General features: G+C 44.2%; 1 protein-coding gene across 1 annotated transcript in view; it reads left to right on the top strand.

Moving 5' to 3' along the window:
- The window catches only part of TNFRSF21 (TNF receptor superfamily member 21), a 66,569-nt gene that overhangs the window by 6,066 nt on the left and 41,926 nt on the right, over positions 1–18,577 (top strand). Inside the window, exons 2-3 of the mRNA XM_030870523.3 lie at positions 12,684–13,335; positions 14,878–15,372. Of these exons, the coding sequence (XP_030726383.2) occupies positions 12,684–13,335; positions 14,878–15,372 (1,147 nt within the window). The remainder of the gene's footprint in view (positions 1–12,683; positions 13,336–14,877; positions 15,373–18,577) is intronic.

Below are 18,577 nucleotides of genomic sequence, written 5' to 3'. Positions count from 1 at the left end.
TGACTGTTGCTGAGATAGCAGCTGCTGAGCCTCGATTCTTTAGGGGCGGGGTGAGGTCGTGAATAAATACTGGCCTAGCCCCAGTGTTTGTATTTGTCAAATACCAAAAAGTAAACAGGCATCCTAAATCGGCTTGTGTGCTGCCACCTGGCTACTCTACCACCTCCCATTTCCAGCCTGAGTCCAAGAGGAGAGGAGCCAGGCAGAGATTATAAGTAGGGAGGAACCTGGCAGATGTTTAAGTGTCTGCTGAACGCTCACGAGAGCTGTAGAAACCTGGCGCTCACGGACGTTTAGGCCGTTGCTTGAAAGCAGTGGTGACCTCACGCTTCGTAAGAGCTGCTGAAGGCCTCCAGGAACGGTCCGTTCTCCTGGCTTCTGGCTCTCTGGAGTTTTTCCACATGTTAGCACCCTGGCCTTGGAGATGATGGATGCTTGCAGTGGTGGGAAAGTTGCGCTCAGGGGGTCCTCAAGCAGGGGTGGGACTGGGCGGGGCATGGGTGGGGAGTCAGGGCAGCGTGCTATAGCCCCATCTTCTCACGGCAAGCGGGGGCCACTCTTCATCGCAGTGCGCGGGCCTCTCACTGTCGCGGCCTCTCTTGTTGTGGAGCACAGGCTCCAGACGCGCAGGCTCAGTAGTTGTGGCTCACGGGCCCAGTTGCTCTGCAGCATGTGGGATCCTCCCAGACTAGGGCTCGAACCCGTGTTCCGTGCATTGGCAGGCAGATTCTCAACCACTGCGCCACCAGGGAAGCCCCAAGGCTTCATTCTAAACGAAAAAAAACAAAACCAAATTTAAAAAAGACGGGGCTTCTGGGACTTCCCTGGTGGTCCAGTGGTTAAGACTCTGCACTTGCATTGCAGGGGGGCAGGGGTTTGATCCCTGGTCAGGGAACTAAGATCCTGCATGCCACATGGCGTGGCCAAAAAGTTAAAAAACTAAAAATAAAAAAGAGGAGGCTTCATAAACGAAGTCACAGCAAGGCTCGTGAGCTTATCTTGATATAATTTTTTTAAATTTTATTTTATTTATTTATTTTTGGCTGCGTTGGGTCTTCGTTGCTGTGTGTGGGCTTTCTCTAGTTGTGGCGAGTGGGGGCTACTTTTCGTTGCAGCACGCGGGCTTCTCATTGCGGTGGCTTCTCTTCTTGCGAAGTACAGGCTCTAGGCGCATGGGCTTCAGTAGTTGTGGCACGTGGGCTCAGTAGTTGTGGCTCACGAACTCTGGAGCGTAGGCTCAGTAGTTGTGGCGCACAGGCTTAGTTGCTCCGAGGCATGTGGGATTTTCCCGGACCAGGGCTCAAACCTGTGTCCCCTGCATTGACAGGCAGATTCTTAGCCGCTGCACCACCAGGGAAGTCCCGATATAATTTTCCGTTTGCTCTTTGGCCACCAGGACTGCTTGGTGGCTCTAGTTCTTGGAGCCATTTGCTAGTCTGTTTTGGGAGAAGGAGCCTGAGTTGAATGGATTTAGGAGAAAGGAAAGGAGTGAGTTCATGGGTTCTGGAATCCAATGAGCAGTGATGGCTTTAAGAGGCCTTTGGCCCTGACAGCCCAGAGGGAAGGAATAGTAATGGCTCTTAATATGAATCATCGATGTTGGTATCGTTAAGCTTCTATTTATCGAGCATGTTACCATTGACATTGTGTTGAATACCTTCTACAAATGATCTCAATAAAACCTTGAAGTCCATGAGGTAGTAGCATTAGTCCCATTTTGTAGGAAATGAGGCTTAGGAGAAGTTATGGTCAAGCAGTTGTCAACTGCCAGAGAGAGAGTTCAGATCTAGGCCGACCTGGCTTCCTACACACTGCTCTTTCTGCCAAGATGTGGGTAGGGCACAAGTAACCTTAATTGACTGGAATTTTGTTTCCCGTTAAAGGAATGCTTTTACCTGAGAGTCGAACATTCTCTTTCCACTGGGTGAGCATTTCTGCTCCACGATGGCATTTGGACGTTTAGCCCAAAGGGCTGATTACAAAGTAAAAGCAACCTGTGTGTGTGTGTATTGAAAGGGGAGGGCATGGAGCCATTGGCAAGCATTTTCCTATGGTGTGATTCTGACAAGGAATGGTGCTATGGTTAAGATGGAAAGATACTCCTGCACATTGAAATGTTATAAATAGGGAATAGACGCTTTGCTTTCCTGCTCCTTGGGTCATTTTGAAAAATATTTGCTTAGTGAGTAACAGTATGACACGGGTTCTGCTTAGCATGGCAGTTTCAACTCATCCTGAGAACTTGAGGACCTCTTGGGCTTTTTTCTTTGCTGCCAGCCTGAGTATTTGTATAGGATCAGTGCATGGGTTTGCCTCATCTGTTATTAGTATTTTCTTTGTTAACTTTTCATTTCAGGTCTCTTAGAAACTGGTTGGGCTCCATGATTTGCGTGGTCTTGTAGGTGATGTGTTTGTGTTTGGCTTATCACGCTTGTAGCGCTCTCCTAAGCAAGGTTTTCATAGATTGTAGGTGCTGAGTAGACTAAAGAAAGGCATAAGGGGAGAAGAAATGTTATCACTGGTTCCAGGAAAGAGGTTGGCATTCTGGTTTCCCAAAGAATCCTTTAGAGACAAGACCATAATCTGATACCAACTTAGGTATGGCCACTTCAGCATAACCAGGGTTAATAGAGGCAAGAGGATGGGAAGGGGGAAAAGTACTCAAAGGCAAATGGTGACAGGTTCCCAGAATAATCTAACTGGGCGTTAGTCACTCCTTGCTCTTCCTTTACTTCTGGACGTCCATGGCTCTTCTCTCTTTGGTTGAAATCTTGTGTACCTGGTCCAGGAGAAATACGAAATCGGACAAGATCTGGGTATGCTTCCCTCCCCATGTGGGATGCTCAGGGCCAGCGTTACTCCATTTCAGCTTCTTACTGACGACAGACAATGTGCTATTCATCTTTGTGTTTCTGGCTCAATGCCCTGACACATAGTAGTTAAGCAATAAATGATTGTTGAATGAATTCCAGAAGGATTTTGCTGTAAACTAACTGTTCATTCATTCTAGACAAGTTAGAGGGTAGTGAGAGCTTGATCTATCTCTCAATACTTTGAGCTACATCTCAAGGGTATTTGAGTTACTAACAAGGAACATTTTATTTATTTATTATTATTTTTTTTTTAGCCACGTTGCACCGCTTGTGGGATCTAAGTTCTGTGACCAGGGATTGAACCTGGGCCCGGGATTGAACCTGGTCCCTTGGCAGTGAAAGTACGGAGTCCTAACCACTGGACCGCCAGGGAAGCCCCTTCCCAATTCATTCTTATTCTTGGATGTTACACAACCATTCCTGTACGGTTAAAACTAATATGTACGTGCTTGTGCTCTGCGTTTCTTTCTGTAGCTATTTTTCTGTGATCTTACAGGGACATATTTTTCACTCATTTAATAAATATTTATGGTGCATCTGTTAAACATCAGGCATTGCTAGACTCTGGGTATGTGATGGTAAAAGGCTATTAATGGGTCCTCCCTCTTGAAGTTTATAGTTTATCAGGGAAGACAGAAGGGTTGATATTTAAAGACTAATCTTCTGAAAGAGCAGAAGGGTGAATATTCCAGTAAGAGGGAACAGCACGTGGAAGGGCCCAGAGGTAGGAAAGGGCCCACATGTTCAGAGACTGGAAAGAAGGCCATTGTGGTTGGTGCTCAGCGAATAGAGGCAGAGGGAGCATGGACTGAGGTTGAAGAGGTGGGCAGAGGCCAGACTGTACAAGATCTTTAAAGATACGAATATGTCAGGATATCACTCAGAGTACAGTGGGAAGCAGGGTTATAATATGGCTTTAATTAGATTTTTTTTTTTAATAGATCACCGTGGCAGTTCTGTGGAAAATGGGTTGGAAAGGAGAAACGTAGATGCAGGAGGCCAGTTGGAACCTTTTGCCATAGTTCAGGGGAAAGATGATGGTTCTGGGGCGGTGGCAGTGAACATGGGGGGCTACCAGTTAGATCTGCAAGAGTTTGAAGAGAGTTTCCTGATGGTGAAATACGAGCGGGCAGGTGCGGTGAAAAGAAAGCAGTCATCAAGGCTGGCTCCCTGGCACCGTGTGGCTTGTGGGATCTTAGTTCCCTGGGGGGCACAAGTGTCGAAACTATGCCCCCTGCAGTGGAAGCTCGGAATCCTAACCACTGGACCGCCAGGGAAATCCCATGACTCTCCGCTTCTTGAATTTAGTCTTTGATGGTCTGATTCCTTTGAAGGGGAGGCTGGGGAAGGAGTGGGTGGGATTGGGGCACCCAAAGTTTGGATGTGAGTTTGAGGTGCTGTGATTTGTGTCAGTGCAGTCTTCATGCCCGCCAGTTTTTAAGTCCACCTCTTCTCTGGTTGGCCGTTTGTTGAGTCATCCCCCTGTTGTTGGACACTTAGGTTATTGTCATTGTTTTCCTACTGCAAGCGAGCAGCAGTAATAGAGTTGTCTCTGTACAGACGAGCTGCTCTTTTCCCTTTTGGGTTGTTCCCAAAAGTGAGGTGCATTTGAAGTGTATTCCCCAAAGTGGAATTGCGGGGTCGCAGGAAATGAATGAACCATTTTATGGCTCGTGCTGCATGTTGCCAGATTGTCTTTAGAAAGACTACATTCATTAAGAACATCACCAGCAACCTATAAATGTACCTTCTACCCCACAAGCCTGCCAACGTTGAAGTTTCTCATTTTAATTTATTTATGCTGCTTTAATATAGGCACGTAGAGGTCCTTGGTTGTGCAGATTTACATTTCAGTAGTTGCTAGGGATATCATCAATTTATCCATGGGATAATTTCCCTTGTAATGTTTCTGTCTCAACTATTGAGTGGAATTTGTGTTAACCTCCTTTGCATTAATTCTTTATATTTTTAGTTGTAAGCTTTTATTAGCTATATGTGGCATATATTTTTCCAGTCTACTTTTAATGTTTTTATATTTCGCAATGCAAACATTTCTGTTAATGTTTTTTTTTTCTTTTTCTTTCTTTTTCTTTTTTTCAGCCGTGCCGTGTGGCTTGCAGGATCTTAGTTCCCTGACCAGGGATTGAACCCGGGCCACGGCCTTTAAAGTGTGGAGTCCTAACCACTGGACTGCCAGGGATTTCCCTCGGTTAATTTCTTAAACCTATTTTCTGAGAGTATCAGAAAATGAGTGTATCTTCTTTTGTGTCTGAGAGTATCTTCTTTTTTGTTGTTGATTTTTGTTTTCATAGTCAGACATTGATCTCTTTTTTTTTTAACATCTGTATTGGAATATAATTGCTTTACAATGGTGTGTTAGTTTCTGCTTTATAACAAAGTGAATCACATAGACATATATCCCCATATCTCCTCCCTCTTGCGTCTCCCTCCCACCCTCCCTATCCCACCCCTCTAGGTGGTCACAAAGCACCGAGCTGATCTCCCTGTGCTATGCGGCTGCTTCCCACTAGCTATCTATTTACATTTGGTAGTGTATATATGTCCATGCCACTCTCTCACTTCGTCCCAGCTTACCCTTTCCCCTCCCCGTGTCTTCAAGTCCATTCTCTACGTCTGCGTCTTTATTCCTAGACATCGATCTCCTTACAGATGGGCTAAATCAACTATTGCTATTACTTTAAATTTTATATTTGATCTTTTTAATGTTGGGTTTATTAACCTTTCTGGAATTCAGCATCATGTTGGTGGTGAGACCTACATCAGTGTGTTCTGCAGAATGTTCATACTCCTAGTGTGAGTAAAGGATTTCATGGTCAAATAAGTTTCACCATTTTCTGCAGCCCTCCCTCTGGGCCTCCTGGGGCCATCATCAGGCTGCCATTAATTGTGCCTCTGCAAGACAGGGCGCCAGTCAGGAGCATTTCCTAAACTTTTAGACCAGGGGTTGGTGAACTTTATCTATAAAGAGCTAGATAGTATTTTCGGCCATGTAGACCCTGTGATCTCTGTGGAAACTACTCAACTCTGCCTCTGTACTTTGAAAGCCGGACCTAGGCAATGCCCAGAGGAATGAGTGTGGCTGGCTTCCAAGTAAAACTTGATTTGTGGACACCGAAATTTGAATTTCAAATGATTTTTTTCATGTGTCACAAAATTTTATTCTTCTGTTGATATTTTTCCCCAACTATTAAAAATGTAAAAGCCGGAGTTTGTTCACCGGTGTTGTAGACCCTAGAATCGGGAACCTCTGACTTAACTTCTTCTCCCTTTGTCACCAGTGTACCGACTAGTAACACATCCTTCCTCCTCTGTGTTTTCTCATTTGCTGTATAGTAAGTTTATCTTCTAAATCTGTTTGGAAACGCCAGTTGGTCCTTGCTTGTCTTTTACCTCTTTGCCATGCGGTCTGTATGTTTTGTTCTGTGTGGGCTCCTAGCCTAGTAGGGTGTGTTTTAGGATTACAGTGTTTTTTGTTTTTTTTTTTTAATCTAGAGTCTTTGACACACTTATCAAGAATCGGATATTTTCGTGGTTTTTTTTTTTTTTTTTTTGGCCGCACCTCACGGCTTGTGAGATCTTAGTTCCCCACCTAGGGATGATGGAACCCGTGCCCTCCGCAATGAAAGCACGTAGTCCTAACCACTGGACCTCCACGGAACTCCCGTGTTTTGTTTAGTTTTTTAATAAAAAGGAGGCTACATATTTATTCTTTAGTTAGTGTTGTAAAAAAACAGGTATTATTTATTTTTTATTTTTTTATTGAATGAAAGTTTCTTTAAATTCTGTAGTGCTTTACAATTTTCAAAAGTTTCATACACGTGATTCGTATTCATATAATCCCATAGTAACCCTTTTTCCCCCATCCCTGTATTGCTTCTCCCCCTTGCCTCTTTCCACTGGTAACCACCAGTTTGTTCTCTATTGGATATTTATGTTTTAATTGAGGTGTTTTAAAAAGTTGTCTAATCCCAAGGGACTGAAGCTAAACTAGAGTAAAATGACAGTAGAAGGAGTGATGATTAAAATAACTAACATTCATGGAGAACTTCCTTGGGTCTTGCGTGTTCTACCTGCTTTATGTGTGGTAACAATTAATTGTGAAAACAACCCTAGGATTGTTATCCTATGTATTATTTTTACTGCATTATTATTAAAATTATTTAATTGTATTATTATTATCTCCATTATATTAATGAGGAAATGGAGACACAGGTCAAACCACTTCCATACCCTCCCCCCTCCTCCCTCCCCCCCTGCCACCCCCAGCTCCAAATCAGGATCTGGTAGAGCTGGGCTTGCTCAGATGCTTCAGGCTAAATTAGGTTTTGTTTATACTTTCAGGCTGGAGTTGCTGGCCTGGCTGGTGGTGTTAGTTTTGCCTTGGTTTATATGAGGATTCTATAAATTCTTAGTGAGCCCAGAGGCATGTTTCCCCTACACCTTTACCTGTCTTATTTATAAGTTGGCTTCTCCACGTAGGTGGGGTCTTAGCCTATAGAATTAGCCATCCGTGATGGGTGGAGGGTGATGCGTTTCTGTGGTCCAAGGCCTGAAGGCTGAGTACACACTCTTCTGCATTGTAGGTTCCAGGGAAGACAGCATCCGGGTTAGTTCAGTCTTGCCCATTTTTTTCCCTTTTCCCCTGTGTCCCCCGAGCTTGCCTCCTTCCGGTCCTGTTGTCAGCACATTCTAGCCTCAGCATTCTCTAGATCTGCCAGCTTTAACAGCAGTCCCTGCTTTTACCCTAGCAACAGAAGGCTTTTTTATATCAGAGAGGATAGTAGACAGTGCCAGAGCCAACCACATTTATATAACACAACTGAGAACAGGTCTGTCCGTGCTTTGTAGAAGCTTTATCCCTGGTGCCTTTCTCTTTGTACATTCTTTTTCTTTCTTCAAGTCTAGAGAATTCCCAGCAGTCAGTGTCCTGCGATTACAAATTTAATGTGATGCTGAAAATAAAATGGTCAGAACTTCTGGGGGTGTTTCTACCCTGCCTGGTTTTTGCTGTTTGAGCATCTATTAGTATGTCTTATAGTCACCATCTCAGGAATAACTTGGTTCCCTTTTCCTTGTTATCGTAACCACAGTAGCGGAGATTCCTTTTGATGTACTAGTTTTAGGCAGCATTGAACCATTTTCTATAGCAAACTCACAAGTGGTCTTCCTGCTGATCCCTTACGAATAGACAAAAGTTTATCACTGTCTTGAGTTTGCTCATTTTCCATGAAAAGTGATTGGAATTTGATAGGGAACAAGAATGACATAAACACGTTGTACTTATAAACTGCGTGGAATTTCTTCCCCATTTGTTTGAAGGACGACGTCACGGGATAAGAATTGTTAGAGAAATAGGCATCAGTATTCTGACATGTATCAGCACAGCTGGTGCTTCTTGGGTCCATCTCTGTGCCCTAGAGTAGAAGCGATATAACAGGACAGGTGTGATGTGTATCACCAAGGTGAGTGTGGAGGCCTTTATAGCTGGTCGTTTTAGAGCTACCTCTTCCCTCCTTTGAAATTTGCTTTGTCTTGGGTTTTCCCTTTTAATCACTTCATAAGTATTTACAGTGCTCCCATATCCTGTACAGTTTGGGGTGGTACACTGATATTTGCTCATTTAACCATGATTGGTGGTGAAATAAGTGTCCTAAGTACATGAAATTTTTCAAATAACTAAAGTTGAAGCTAAGATGGGACATAGGTGACTTGCGGAGAATAATCTCATTACACTGCTTATAATTCCAAGCACCAAGTTAGTGTAATCTTTTTATGAAATGAAGGGGAGGTATTTTAAATTCTTCGTTACATTTGCTTGTCATCTTAAGCACCACACAAAGCATAATTCTTATAAGCCAGCTTTGGTTCTGTTAAAACAGAGTGATATCCTCAGGGGCTTTGGAGGCGAAACTATTTGCCTTTCCACCGAAAGGTGCCAACCTGCTTTATCTCTTGAGTGATGATGGCTACGTGGTGGAGGCATTTTGGTTTTCTCTCACTTGCCTTTATATCCGTGCTCATGCCCAGCAACCTCTTCCATCCCCACCTTCTACTTTGATGCTTCTAATTACTTACGGTCTGCAAAGCCATTCATTCATTTAGCCAACAAACCCTCGCCAGTTACACCACACATTGGGTACTGTCCTCAAGGACTTGGAGAGCATCAGAATGTAACAGAGTCTATTCTTATCCTCATGGAGCTTGTGGTCCAGAGGGGAAGACAACACTAAGCAGATGAATGTGTACAAAATAAAGGTAGTCGTATAGGAAAAACAGGGATGAGGGGATGGATAAACAACAAGGTCTTACTGCATAGCACAGGGAACTGTATTCAATATCCTGTGATAAACCATACTGGAAAAGAATATGGAAAAGGATGTATATATATGTATAACTGAGTCACTTTGCTGGACAGCAGAAATTAACACAACACAATATAGTAAGTCAACTATATTTCAATAAAATAAATTAAAAAAAATAAAACATTTATTAGCCTAAAAAAATGTATATGAGGGGAGAATATGAGACCAGTTTTAAGTTGGGGAGGGGAGGGCAGGGATGGCATTTCCAAGTAAGCCCTAACTCTGGTAAAGGTTTTGCATTCCATCGTAAGTCATGTGGGGAGCCATTGAGAGTTTTAAGCAGGAGGTGGAAGGATCAGATTTGGCGTGTCCGTTGCAATGGGTGTCAAGAAAGGAAGCCACGAACTCCATACTCTGCTGGACTCTCCGAGGAGGTATGAGTGTTTCTGTGAGTGAGCTCCTGGTCCCTGAATTTTTTGACATTTCTTTTGACGGCTGAGCACAGGTATTGGCAGGCTTCTTCTTTTTTTTTTTTTTTTTTCCTTTCCTGTAAAGAGCCAGATAGTAAATACTTTAAGTTTGCAGCCATATGGTCTCTATTGCAACTCTCCAACTCTGCTGTGAATAACACGAAAGCAGCCATAGACAGTACCTGAATGAATGCCGAGGTTCCCATAACACTCATTTACAGGAACAGGGGGCATGTAGCTTGCTGACCCTTGGCTCAGAGGATACGTTGTTTATCATTTCCATGATCTTCGTCACAGGTGGTTGAGCAAGGAAGGAAATGCAATCTACGTGGTTGACCCTGGCCTCGGGCTGCTTATAATCATTATGGGAAGATAAGTATGTACACTGAGGAAGCCGTCAACTAACATTACAAGGCAATATGTCCGTTAGGCACCAACACGATGAACAGAAGAAGCAGGAAATGTGTTGAAGAATTTGCTCATCGGCTTGGCATCTGGGTGTCTAGGAATGGTTGTAAAGGCTTCATAGAGAAGGTGGAACTTGATAAACGATCACAGACACCTTGAAGAGGTTAGAGTTGAATACAACCTAGTCCAACCTGATAATTTTACAAGCATGTAAAACCGGGTCCAGTTGATCTTAAGGCAGAGTCTGGACAAGAACACAAGTCCTCCGTTCTCTAAATCTTTGCCCAGGTATTCTTCGTATTTCAGGTCTGGTGCTCTCGTAGGCTGAAAATACGTATCTAGTAAATTCATAGTAATAAAGAGGGGAAGGAGTGAGAGGTTCCTAGTTCTTTGGTCCTTGAAGAAAGGGGTTCTCGAAAGACTGAGGGCAGCATAGTTGTAGCTGTCGTTTGGGATGAGAAGGAAAGAAGAGGGAAACTGGGGTGTTGTGTGGGAAGGGAAGGAGGCGAATACGGATTATAGAAAGACACATGCGTACACTGACACATGGACAGAGAAGCAGTCTACGTGTCCTTAGTAGGAAGTATCTCTATTCTTTACCACGCGCATGTTCAAAGGTATAGCCATACTGTTGAAGAGAGCTTGACCGTTATAGAGAAGGAAGTACCTATGTGTTCAGACAGGGAAAGATTTCGGTGATGCAGTATTAGAAGGTGAACGAAAGCAAGTCACAGAATAGTGGGTGTGGCCTGTCCCCTTTCTATACGTAAGCCAAACCCAAACCCAAAGTAGCTGAACTGGCCAGCTGAAAGCATGTATGTGTGTTTTATGTGTAAATGCTCAGAAAACGGTCTGGAATGGTACACACCAGAATGAACAGTGCATTTCTCTGGGGAATGGGTGGATTTGAGCAAAGACTTAAACATTTCACTCTATTTCATAATTATTAAAATTGTGACAAGAATGTTTATTTTTGTTATAAAAAGAATCATGAAAAAAGAGTAATATTAAAACAGTAAAAAGTGCCAGGTTGGGTGAGAGGCAGAGGGAAGGGCTCTGACCGTGGGACTGAGCTGTCTCAGAATCATAGGTGATTAGAGCCCCAGGAGGCCCGTCGTGGTTCAGGGGGTCTAAAACTTAGTTGGGGATGAGAATCACTTGGAAAGCTTAACAAGCAAACCAAACCAAAGCAAAACAGATTCCTGGCCACACTGCAGATCCACATGATACCAGGTGATGGGCTGGGGATGTGGACTTTTAAAAAACTTCTCAGGTAATTTTGATGCTGCGTTTGAGGCCCGAGTCTTTGTCTGAAGCTCTGATTTAGTTTCCCTGCCTCTGTATCAAGGAGAGAAGTAAGGATCTTGATCAGGGAGAGCCAGCTTCGGGTTTTCTGGCTCCTGTTCTCCTGAACTTTTCTCAGTGACTGTGTCTCTCGATGCAGGTGTTTTCCCTAACATCAGATTTTCGGTATCATCTAAATTTGTCTTTACATTTTATAGGGAACATTCTTAAATACTGTTTTGTTTTGGTTTTTTAAAAATAATTTATTTATTTTTGGCTGCATGGGGTCTTTGTTGCTACGTGTGGGCTTTCCCTAGTTGTGGCAAGCGGGCTGCACTTTGTTGCAGTACATGGGCTTCTCATTGCAGTGGCTTTTCTTGTTGCGGAGCACGGGCTCTAGGCGCGTGGGCTTCAGTAGTTGCAGCACATGAGCTCAGTAGTTGTGGCGCGCAGGCTCAGTAGTTGTGGCACATGGGCTTAGTTGCTCCGCGCCGTGTGGGTTCTTCCCAGACCAGGGCTCAAACCCGTGTCCCCTGCATTGGCAGGCAGATTCTTAACCACTGTGCCACCAGGGAAGTCCCTTAAATACTGTTTTTGAACTTGACTGTCCTCCTCCCCAAGCTTTGTGCTTGGGCTCCTAGGCGGCTGCAGGTTGACTGTGGCCTTCAGAGGCTCAACAAACAGGATGTGCATCTAAAAACATTAATTCTGTTATTTAAAGCTCGTTAAGAATGCCAAGGGCCTGCCTCTGTTTTACAAAATACAAACAAAAAACATTTACCTTTGTCTATTGGTCAACTCCAACCGGGTCACCTGTTAGGGAAGTAGCAGCTCAAATATTTGCCGCGCTGCTTCTCAGCTGACTTGTCCTGGTATCAAGAAATGGCCACGCAACCTCTGGGTCATAGAAGGAGGACACTATTCAGCAAGTTATTTTCCTCTTGCATTAGGATTTTGACTTCTGTGTAGCGTTTTTAATGCGAGTCCCAAAGTGCTTTCACATTCATATTCTCCATTGATTTTACAATCAGTTCGAGAGGTACTGTCAACTTCATTTTACAGATGGAAGAAAAGGAAGCTGAGGCAAAGGTCAGGCAACAAAACCAAAGCTTCACAGCCAGGAGATCAGGCCCCCATACGGAACTGGAGTCTGTTTCTCTCTCTGTTATGTTGCAGCCGCAGTGTTAAAAGGGTACAGAACGGGTCAGACCTTTCATGGGAATGATGATGATGGTGGGGTTGGGATTCTTCCATCCTTTCTCCTCCTCTTCCCGTGTAACACCTTCTTGGTTTTTGTCCCCCCACCTGCTTTTTCCTTCTTTCAGCTTGGATTCCTCAGTACCACCAGGGCTCAGCCGGAACAGAAGGCCCCAAGTCTCATTGGCAAATACCACCATGTCGACCGTGTCACCGGCCAGGTGCTTACCTGCGACAAGTGTCCGGCAGGAACCTATGTGTCTGAGCACTGTACCAACACAAGCCTGCGTGTCTGCAGCAGCTGCCCCACGGGGACCTTTACCAGACACGAGAACGGCATTGAGAAATGCCACGAGTGTAGTCAGCCGTGCCCCCGGCCGATGATTGAGAAATTACCTTGTGCTGCCTTGACTGACCGAGAATGCACTTGCCCACCTGGCATGTTCCAGTCAAATGCTACCTGCGCCCCCCACACGGTGTGCCCTGTGGGTTGGGGGGTGCGGAAGAAGGGGACGGAGATGGAGGACGTGCGGTGTAAGCAGTGTGCTCGGGGGACCTTCTCTGATGTGCCTTCCAGTGTGATGAGATGCAGAGCGTACACAGACTGTCTGAGTCAGAACCTGGTGGTGATCAGGCTGGGGACCAAGGAGGCAGACAACGTCTGTGGCACGCTCCCGCCCCTCTCCAGCACCACCCCTCCTTCCCCTGGCACCATCAGCCCTTCCCGCCCTGAGCACATGGAACCCCACGAAGTCCCTTCCTCCACTTATGTTCCCAAAGGTAACTTAACTCATGAGTTATGTATGTGAGGAAGGCTTTGTGCCCCGTGGAGGTACCGAGAATGGGCTTGGACCCAGGATATTTTCTCCATCTGGTCTATTCCAAAGTCACCCCTTGAAGAAAGGGCTTGCGTTTTGTGGCTATTTAAAGTCTAGCTTCTTTGGACCTGTTAGAAATATTGAGACTCAGAAGTTATCTATTGGGGAGAGCAAGTATCTGAGAACTAGGTGACATCAAGCTAGAAAATAAAAACTGAGAGAAACGAGGTCAGCGTGTGGCCTTATGGAAGTCACTGAACTTCTCCAGGCCTTGGCTGCAAACTTGTCAATCGTATGACACCATAAATGAGTGATTTAGCTGTTTTAAGGTCCCTTCTACATGAAAGGTTTTCCAACACCCAGTCAATGCTGGGGAGACACAGCCTGAAGGTCAGAAGGAGGAGGGGAGAAAAATACCATGACATCTGGAAGGGAGGGATGAATGTTGGATCTGAGGTGGGCCAGAAAAGGAAAGTAAGGCAGAAGCTTCAGGAAACAAGCACATCCGTGTCACATTGAAGGTAACTAGCGTTCACATCTAGAAAAGAATTTCTTTTTTTCAAAGGACTTTATGTCCTCCATTAAGTGTATCCCAGTTTTCCTCAGAACTCATTTTGAACCTCAGGCAAGAATAACATTGTTTTTATTTTCATGTCCTTTTTGATTAAATTTAATTTTCATGAGATGACAGCCAGTGTGAGCTGTGCTTTCCAGCAGACTCTCACGTGTGGTTACGTTTGACCTTCCTGATGACTCCATAAGGAGGGCCTTCTCACAACCGCCAGTTGAAATGAAGTAACAACCTCAGAGAGATCCCATGACCTGCCCAGGTTTCCTCAGGGGTTGATTCAGGCCAGGTCCTGTCTCTTGGGACTCGAATTCCCAGGCTTTCACTCCTTAATAGAGAATGCTTGTGGAAGCTTCTCCGAAAGCAGTCCACGGAGCTGCCTGCCCAAATCTTGTTCCTCTTATCACCAGCACATACTAAGCAAGTCCTGCCCTGATTTTATTCACTGACCTGTCTCACCGAACCTTTCACTAGTCAGACTTAGATTGGAGTTCGAGCTCTTTTCTTTATTTTAGTCATAGTCTCCACTTTACCACTGCACCGTGAAATAGCCAACTGGTGGGAGAGTAGCAATAACGAAACTAAAGGACAAAGGAATTCAATTGGAACTAGTTTTCTGAATAATCAAAACAATTAAGGGTTGACTCAGTATGTGCAGCACAGAAGCTGCTGTGAAGCTCAGACACTGGATCCCTGAGGATGCCCTTGGTTTTGACATGAGGAAGTGAGTTTAGCTGTTAAGCTGAGTTTTCACCTTCTCCATAAAGGTGCTGTCAGGGTCTTTATGAAAATGTACAATGACGTTTATTCTTAAGCTCCAAAGGTCGTCTTTTCTTGGATTATCTGGCCTGGTTTGGAGATGTCTAGGAAGAGGAGGGAATGTATAGAGCCCCACATATAGAAAAGCTCTTCCCCCCTCCTTACTCTTTTTTCTAGGCGTGAACTCAACAGAATCCAACTCTTCTGCCTCTGTTAGACCAAAGGTGCCGAGTGGCATCCAGGAAGGGACAGTCCCTGAGAACACAAGCTCAGCGAAGGGGGAGGAAGGTACGAACAAGACCCTCCCAAACCTCCAGGTAGTCAACCACCAGCAAGGCCCCCACCACAGACACATCCTGAAGCTGCTGCCGTCCATGGAGGCCACCGGGGGCGAGAAGTCCAGCACGCCCATCAAAGGCCTCAAGAGGGGCCATCCCAGGCAGAACCCACACAAGCACTTTGACATCAATGAGCATCTGCCTTGGATGATCGTGCTTTTCCTGCTGCTGGTGCTTGTGGTGATAGTGGTGTGCAGCATCCGGAAAAGCTCGAGGACGCTGAAGAAGGGGCCCCGGCAGGATCCCAGCACCATTGTGGAAAAGGCGGGGCTCAAGAAATCCATGGCCCCCACCCAGAACCGGGAGAAGTGGGTCTACTACTGCAATGGCCACGGTAAGCCTCCCACCTTTCCCCCTTGCTTCCAGATCCCCCGCCTCTCCCTGCCTAGTCCCTGTGGGCGGAAGGAATGGGAAATGCAACGTTTCTGGAATCTCCTTTGAATACCAAGTGCTGTTGGATCTCAGTCGTGTTCCGAAAAAGGAGGTGGTCAGCATTCGACATAATAACGTTCAGAGAGAATAACTCCTCTGTCACCTGTCCCCATGGCACAGTTAGAGGACAGTGTTTTGGCATCAGAGACGTGCGAGTGACCTTTAGGGACTTTGTTCAACCTCATCATTTAACAAGTGAGGGAATCAAGTTCAGAGAGGTTTGGCTGCGTTGACCCAGGGGAGTCTTTTGTTCGGGACAGATGGGACTGAATCCATGTCTCCTGACTTTGGAGCCCTTGCGTCTTCACAGGGGACTGCTCAGAAAATTGAGGGAGGAAAAAAACAACTTGTCTTAAATTTGCCTTGTTGAATTTGAGCCTTGCTTTTAGGTTCCTATCACTTTTCTCACATGTACTTTTTCCCCCTTATATTTTTAGGATCGCATTTCTATCAGGAAGATCGAAAGGTCTTTTGGGTTTTAGACACTCAAAGCTTAGTATATCGGTTATCATCTGAGGCTGGGCCCTGTATCTTTTTCCTAGTTGTCAGTGTGTGTGGATATAGGCTGGAATATTTCATTTCTTCCTCTTTTGAGGGCAAAAAATAGCTTATAGAACTTGTCCTAGCAGCTAAGTGTGATCTGAAGACTACAGTTTTCAGACTGTGGCAGTAACTTCCATTTCTTTAATATTAAATGATATTTCAGCTCAAAGTTTTGATAATCCCATTTGGGATCGTTTTCCTTAAAGATAAAGGGGTGGGCTTCCCTGGTTGCACAGTGGTTGAGAGTCCGCCTGCCGATGCAGGGGACGCGGGTTCGTGCCCTGGTCCGGGAAGATCCCACATGGCCGTGGAGCGGCTGGGCCCGTGAGCCATGGCCGCTGAGCCTGCGCGTCCGGAGCCTGTGCTCCGCAACGGGAGAGGCCACAGCAGTGAGAGGCCCACGTACCAAAAAACAAACAAAAAAAAGGTAAAGGGGTAAGCTTAACTTCCTAAAAGGTGGTTTGGCCTTTTGTATTGAGTCTTAAAAATGTTTATACTCTTTGACCCAGCAATTCTATTTTTGTGAATCTATCATAAAGATATAAACCAGAAATATTTAAAAAAAAATTTAAGCACAAAGATCTTGAACTTTTAATTCAGCATTATTTATAATAAATAAAAACTGGAAATACTCAAAGGGCTGGTTTTAGGGAAATGGCTATGTAAATTATGGCATATCTATATAGTAGAATATTATGTTGACACTGAAGATTTTATTATGAAGTTTTTTACTTTTTACCCATGACATAGGAAAATGTTTATACTAGGTTAAAGAATGGGAAAAAAAAAAAGCTCCCCACTACACACTTTATAGAATATTATCCTAGTTCTCTTAAAATTTAGGAATAAAGACTGAAGGAAATATGCCAGAATGACGATGTTTCTTCCAGTTTGGTGGGATTTGGTGAGATTTATGTGGATTTTTTTCCTTCTTTATTAGTTTTCTGTCTTTTCCCCAAATTTTCTATGGTAAGTACATGCTACTTTTGTAATCAGAAATGTAGAGAAAGTTTAAAAGAACAACTCATTTTGCTTCTTTTTGCTAATTTATATGAACGATCAAACCAAGTGAAAGTCAGACTGGGGTGAACCTCCGACTTGGGATGAGCCTATACAGACTTGAATAAAACAACCCTTTGCAGGCAACCATCTGGGCAAGGGAGGCTCCAATTCTTCCTCCTTTTTAATAAAAAATTTTTATTTGGATATAATCTCAAACGTATGGAAAAATTAACCAAAATAGTACAAAGAATATCTATATACCTGTGCCCAGATTGACCTATTGTTAACATTTCGCCCTTTTGCATTATCATTTGCTCTCTTTCTATAAAAATATAAATTTTATATTATAAAATGTGCCATGTAGAATAATCTGTGTTATATATAATGTTATATAATGTTCCATAGTACACAATATATAGCATGTATATGCACCTATATACAGACATAAAATAATTTTTCTGAACCATTTTATGACCATTTATGCCTAGATTCTTCAGTATGTATTTCCTAACAATAAGGATATTCTCTTAAAAAACCAGCACAGTTTTCGGCTTCAGGAAATGTAACATGGATGCAATATTTTAATTTGCTGTCCATATTCCATAGTTGTCAGTTGACCCAGTAAGGCCCTTGATAAACAGCATACTTTTTCCTCTGGTATAGGGTCCTGCCTAGGATCCTATATTTCATTAAACTGTCCTTTAAGGTGGCCAGGCAGAACACTTGTTCTAATATATCTAATTAGCAGAAAACAATGTTCACATTGTGCTTAATTATGTACATATTTGGAACTCTCCTCTCATTATTCATTTTATTTTTTAATAAATTTATTTATTTATTTATTTTATTTTTGGCTGCGTGAGTCTTCGTGGCTGCACGCGGGCTTTCTCTAGTTGTGGCGAGCCAGGACTACTCTTCGTTGCGGTGTGCGGGCTTCTCACTGTGGTGTCTTCTCCTGTTGCAGAGCACAGGCTCCAGGCACACAGGCTTTAGTATTTGCAGCACGCGGGCTCAGTAGTTGTGGCTTGAGGGCTCTAGACCACAGGCTCAGTAGCTGTGGCGCGCACGGGCTTAGGTGCCTCAGGGCACGTGGGATCTTCCCGGACCAGGGATCGAACCCGTGTCCCCTGCATTGGCAGGCGGATTCTTAACCACTGCGCCACCAGGGAAGCCCTCACTTTATTAAAGAAACGACTCCATTGCTTTAGTAGCTGGATTTATAGATTAGATTATGGTCAGCTATAGTTCTAAACTCTCTTGCAGTGCAGTTTTCGGAATTCTTGAGAACACAGGGAGTTGTAGAAGTAAATCTGGTCCAGCAGCAGAAAGCAATTTAATACCATGATCTTAGGCATTCTTATGGCCACTGTAACCTTGTAAACTACTATGTCTGTGTCCTTGAAGCAATCCTATTTTGTAGAAGGAATGGAAGTGCTAAATTAAACAAAACCTGAGCCTACCTTCCGAGAAAGCAGTATTTCAGCAATACACTTCTCCAACTAAATCGCAGTCGTCTCGCTCAGATGTTATTATCTCTTCCAGTAGTTGAACCTTTTTCCCCG

This window comes from Globicephala melas, chromosome 11, assembly GCF_963455315.2.
Source record: "Globicephala melas chromosome 11, mGloMel1.2, whole genome shotgun sequence".
Lineage (NCBI taxonomy): Eukaryota > Metazoa > Chordata > Mammalia > Artiodactyla > Delphinidae > Globicephala > Globicephala melas.
The sequence above is the reverse complement of the archived record's forward strand: the minus strand, read 5'-3'. Positions and strand labels throughout refer to the sequence as shown.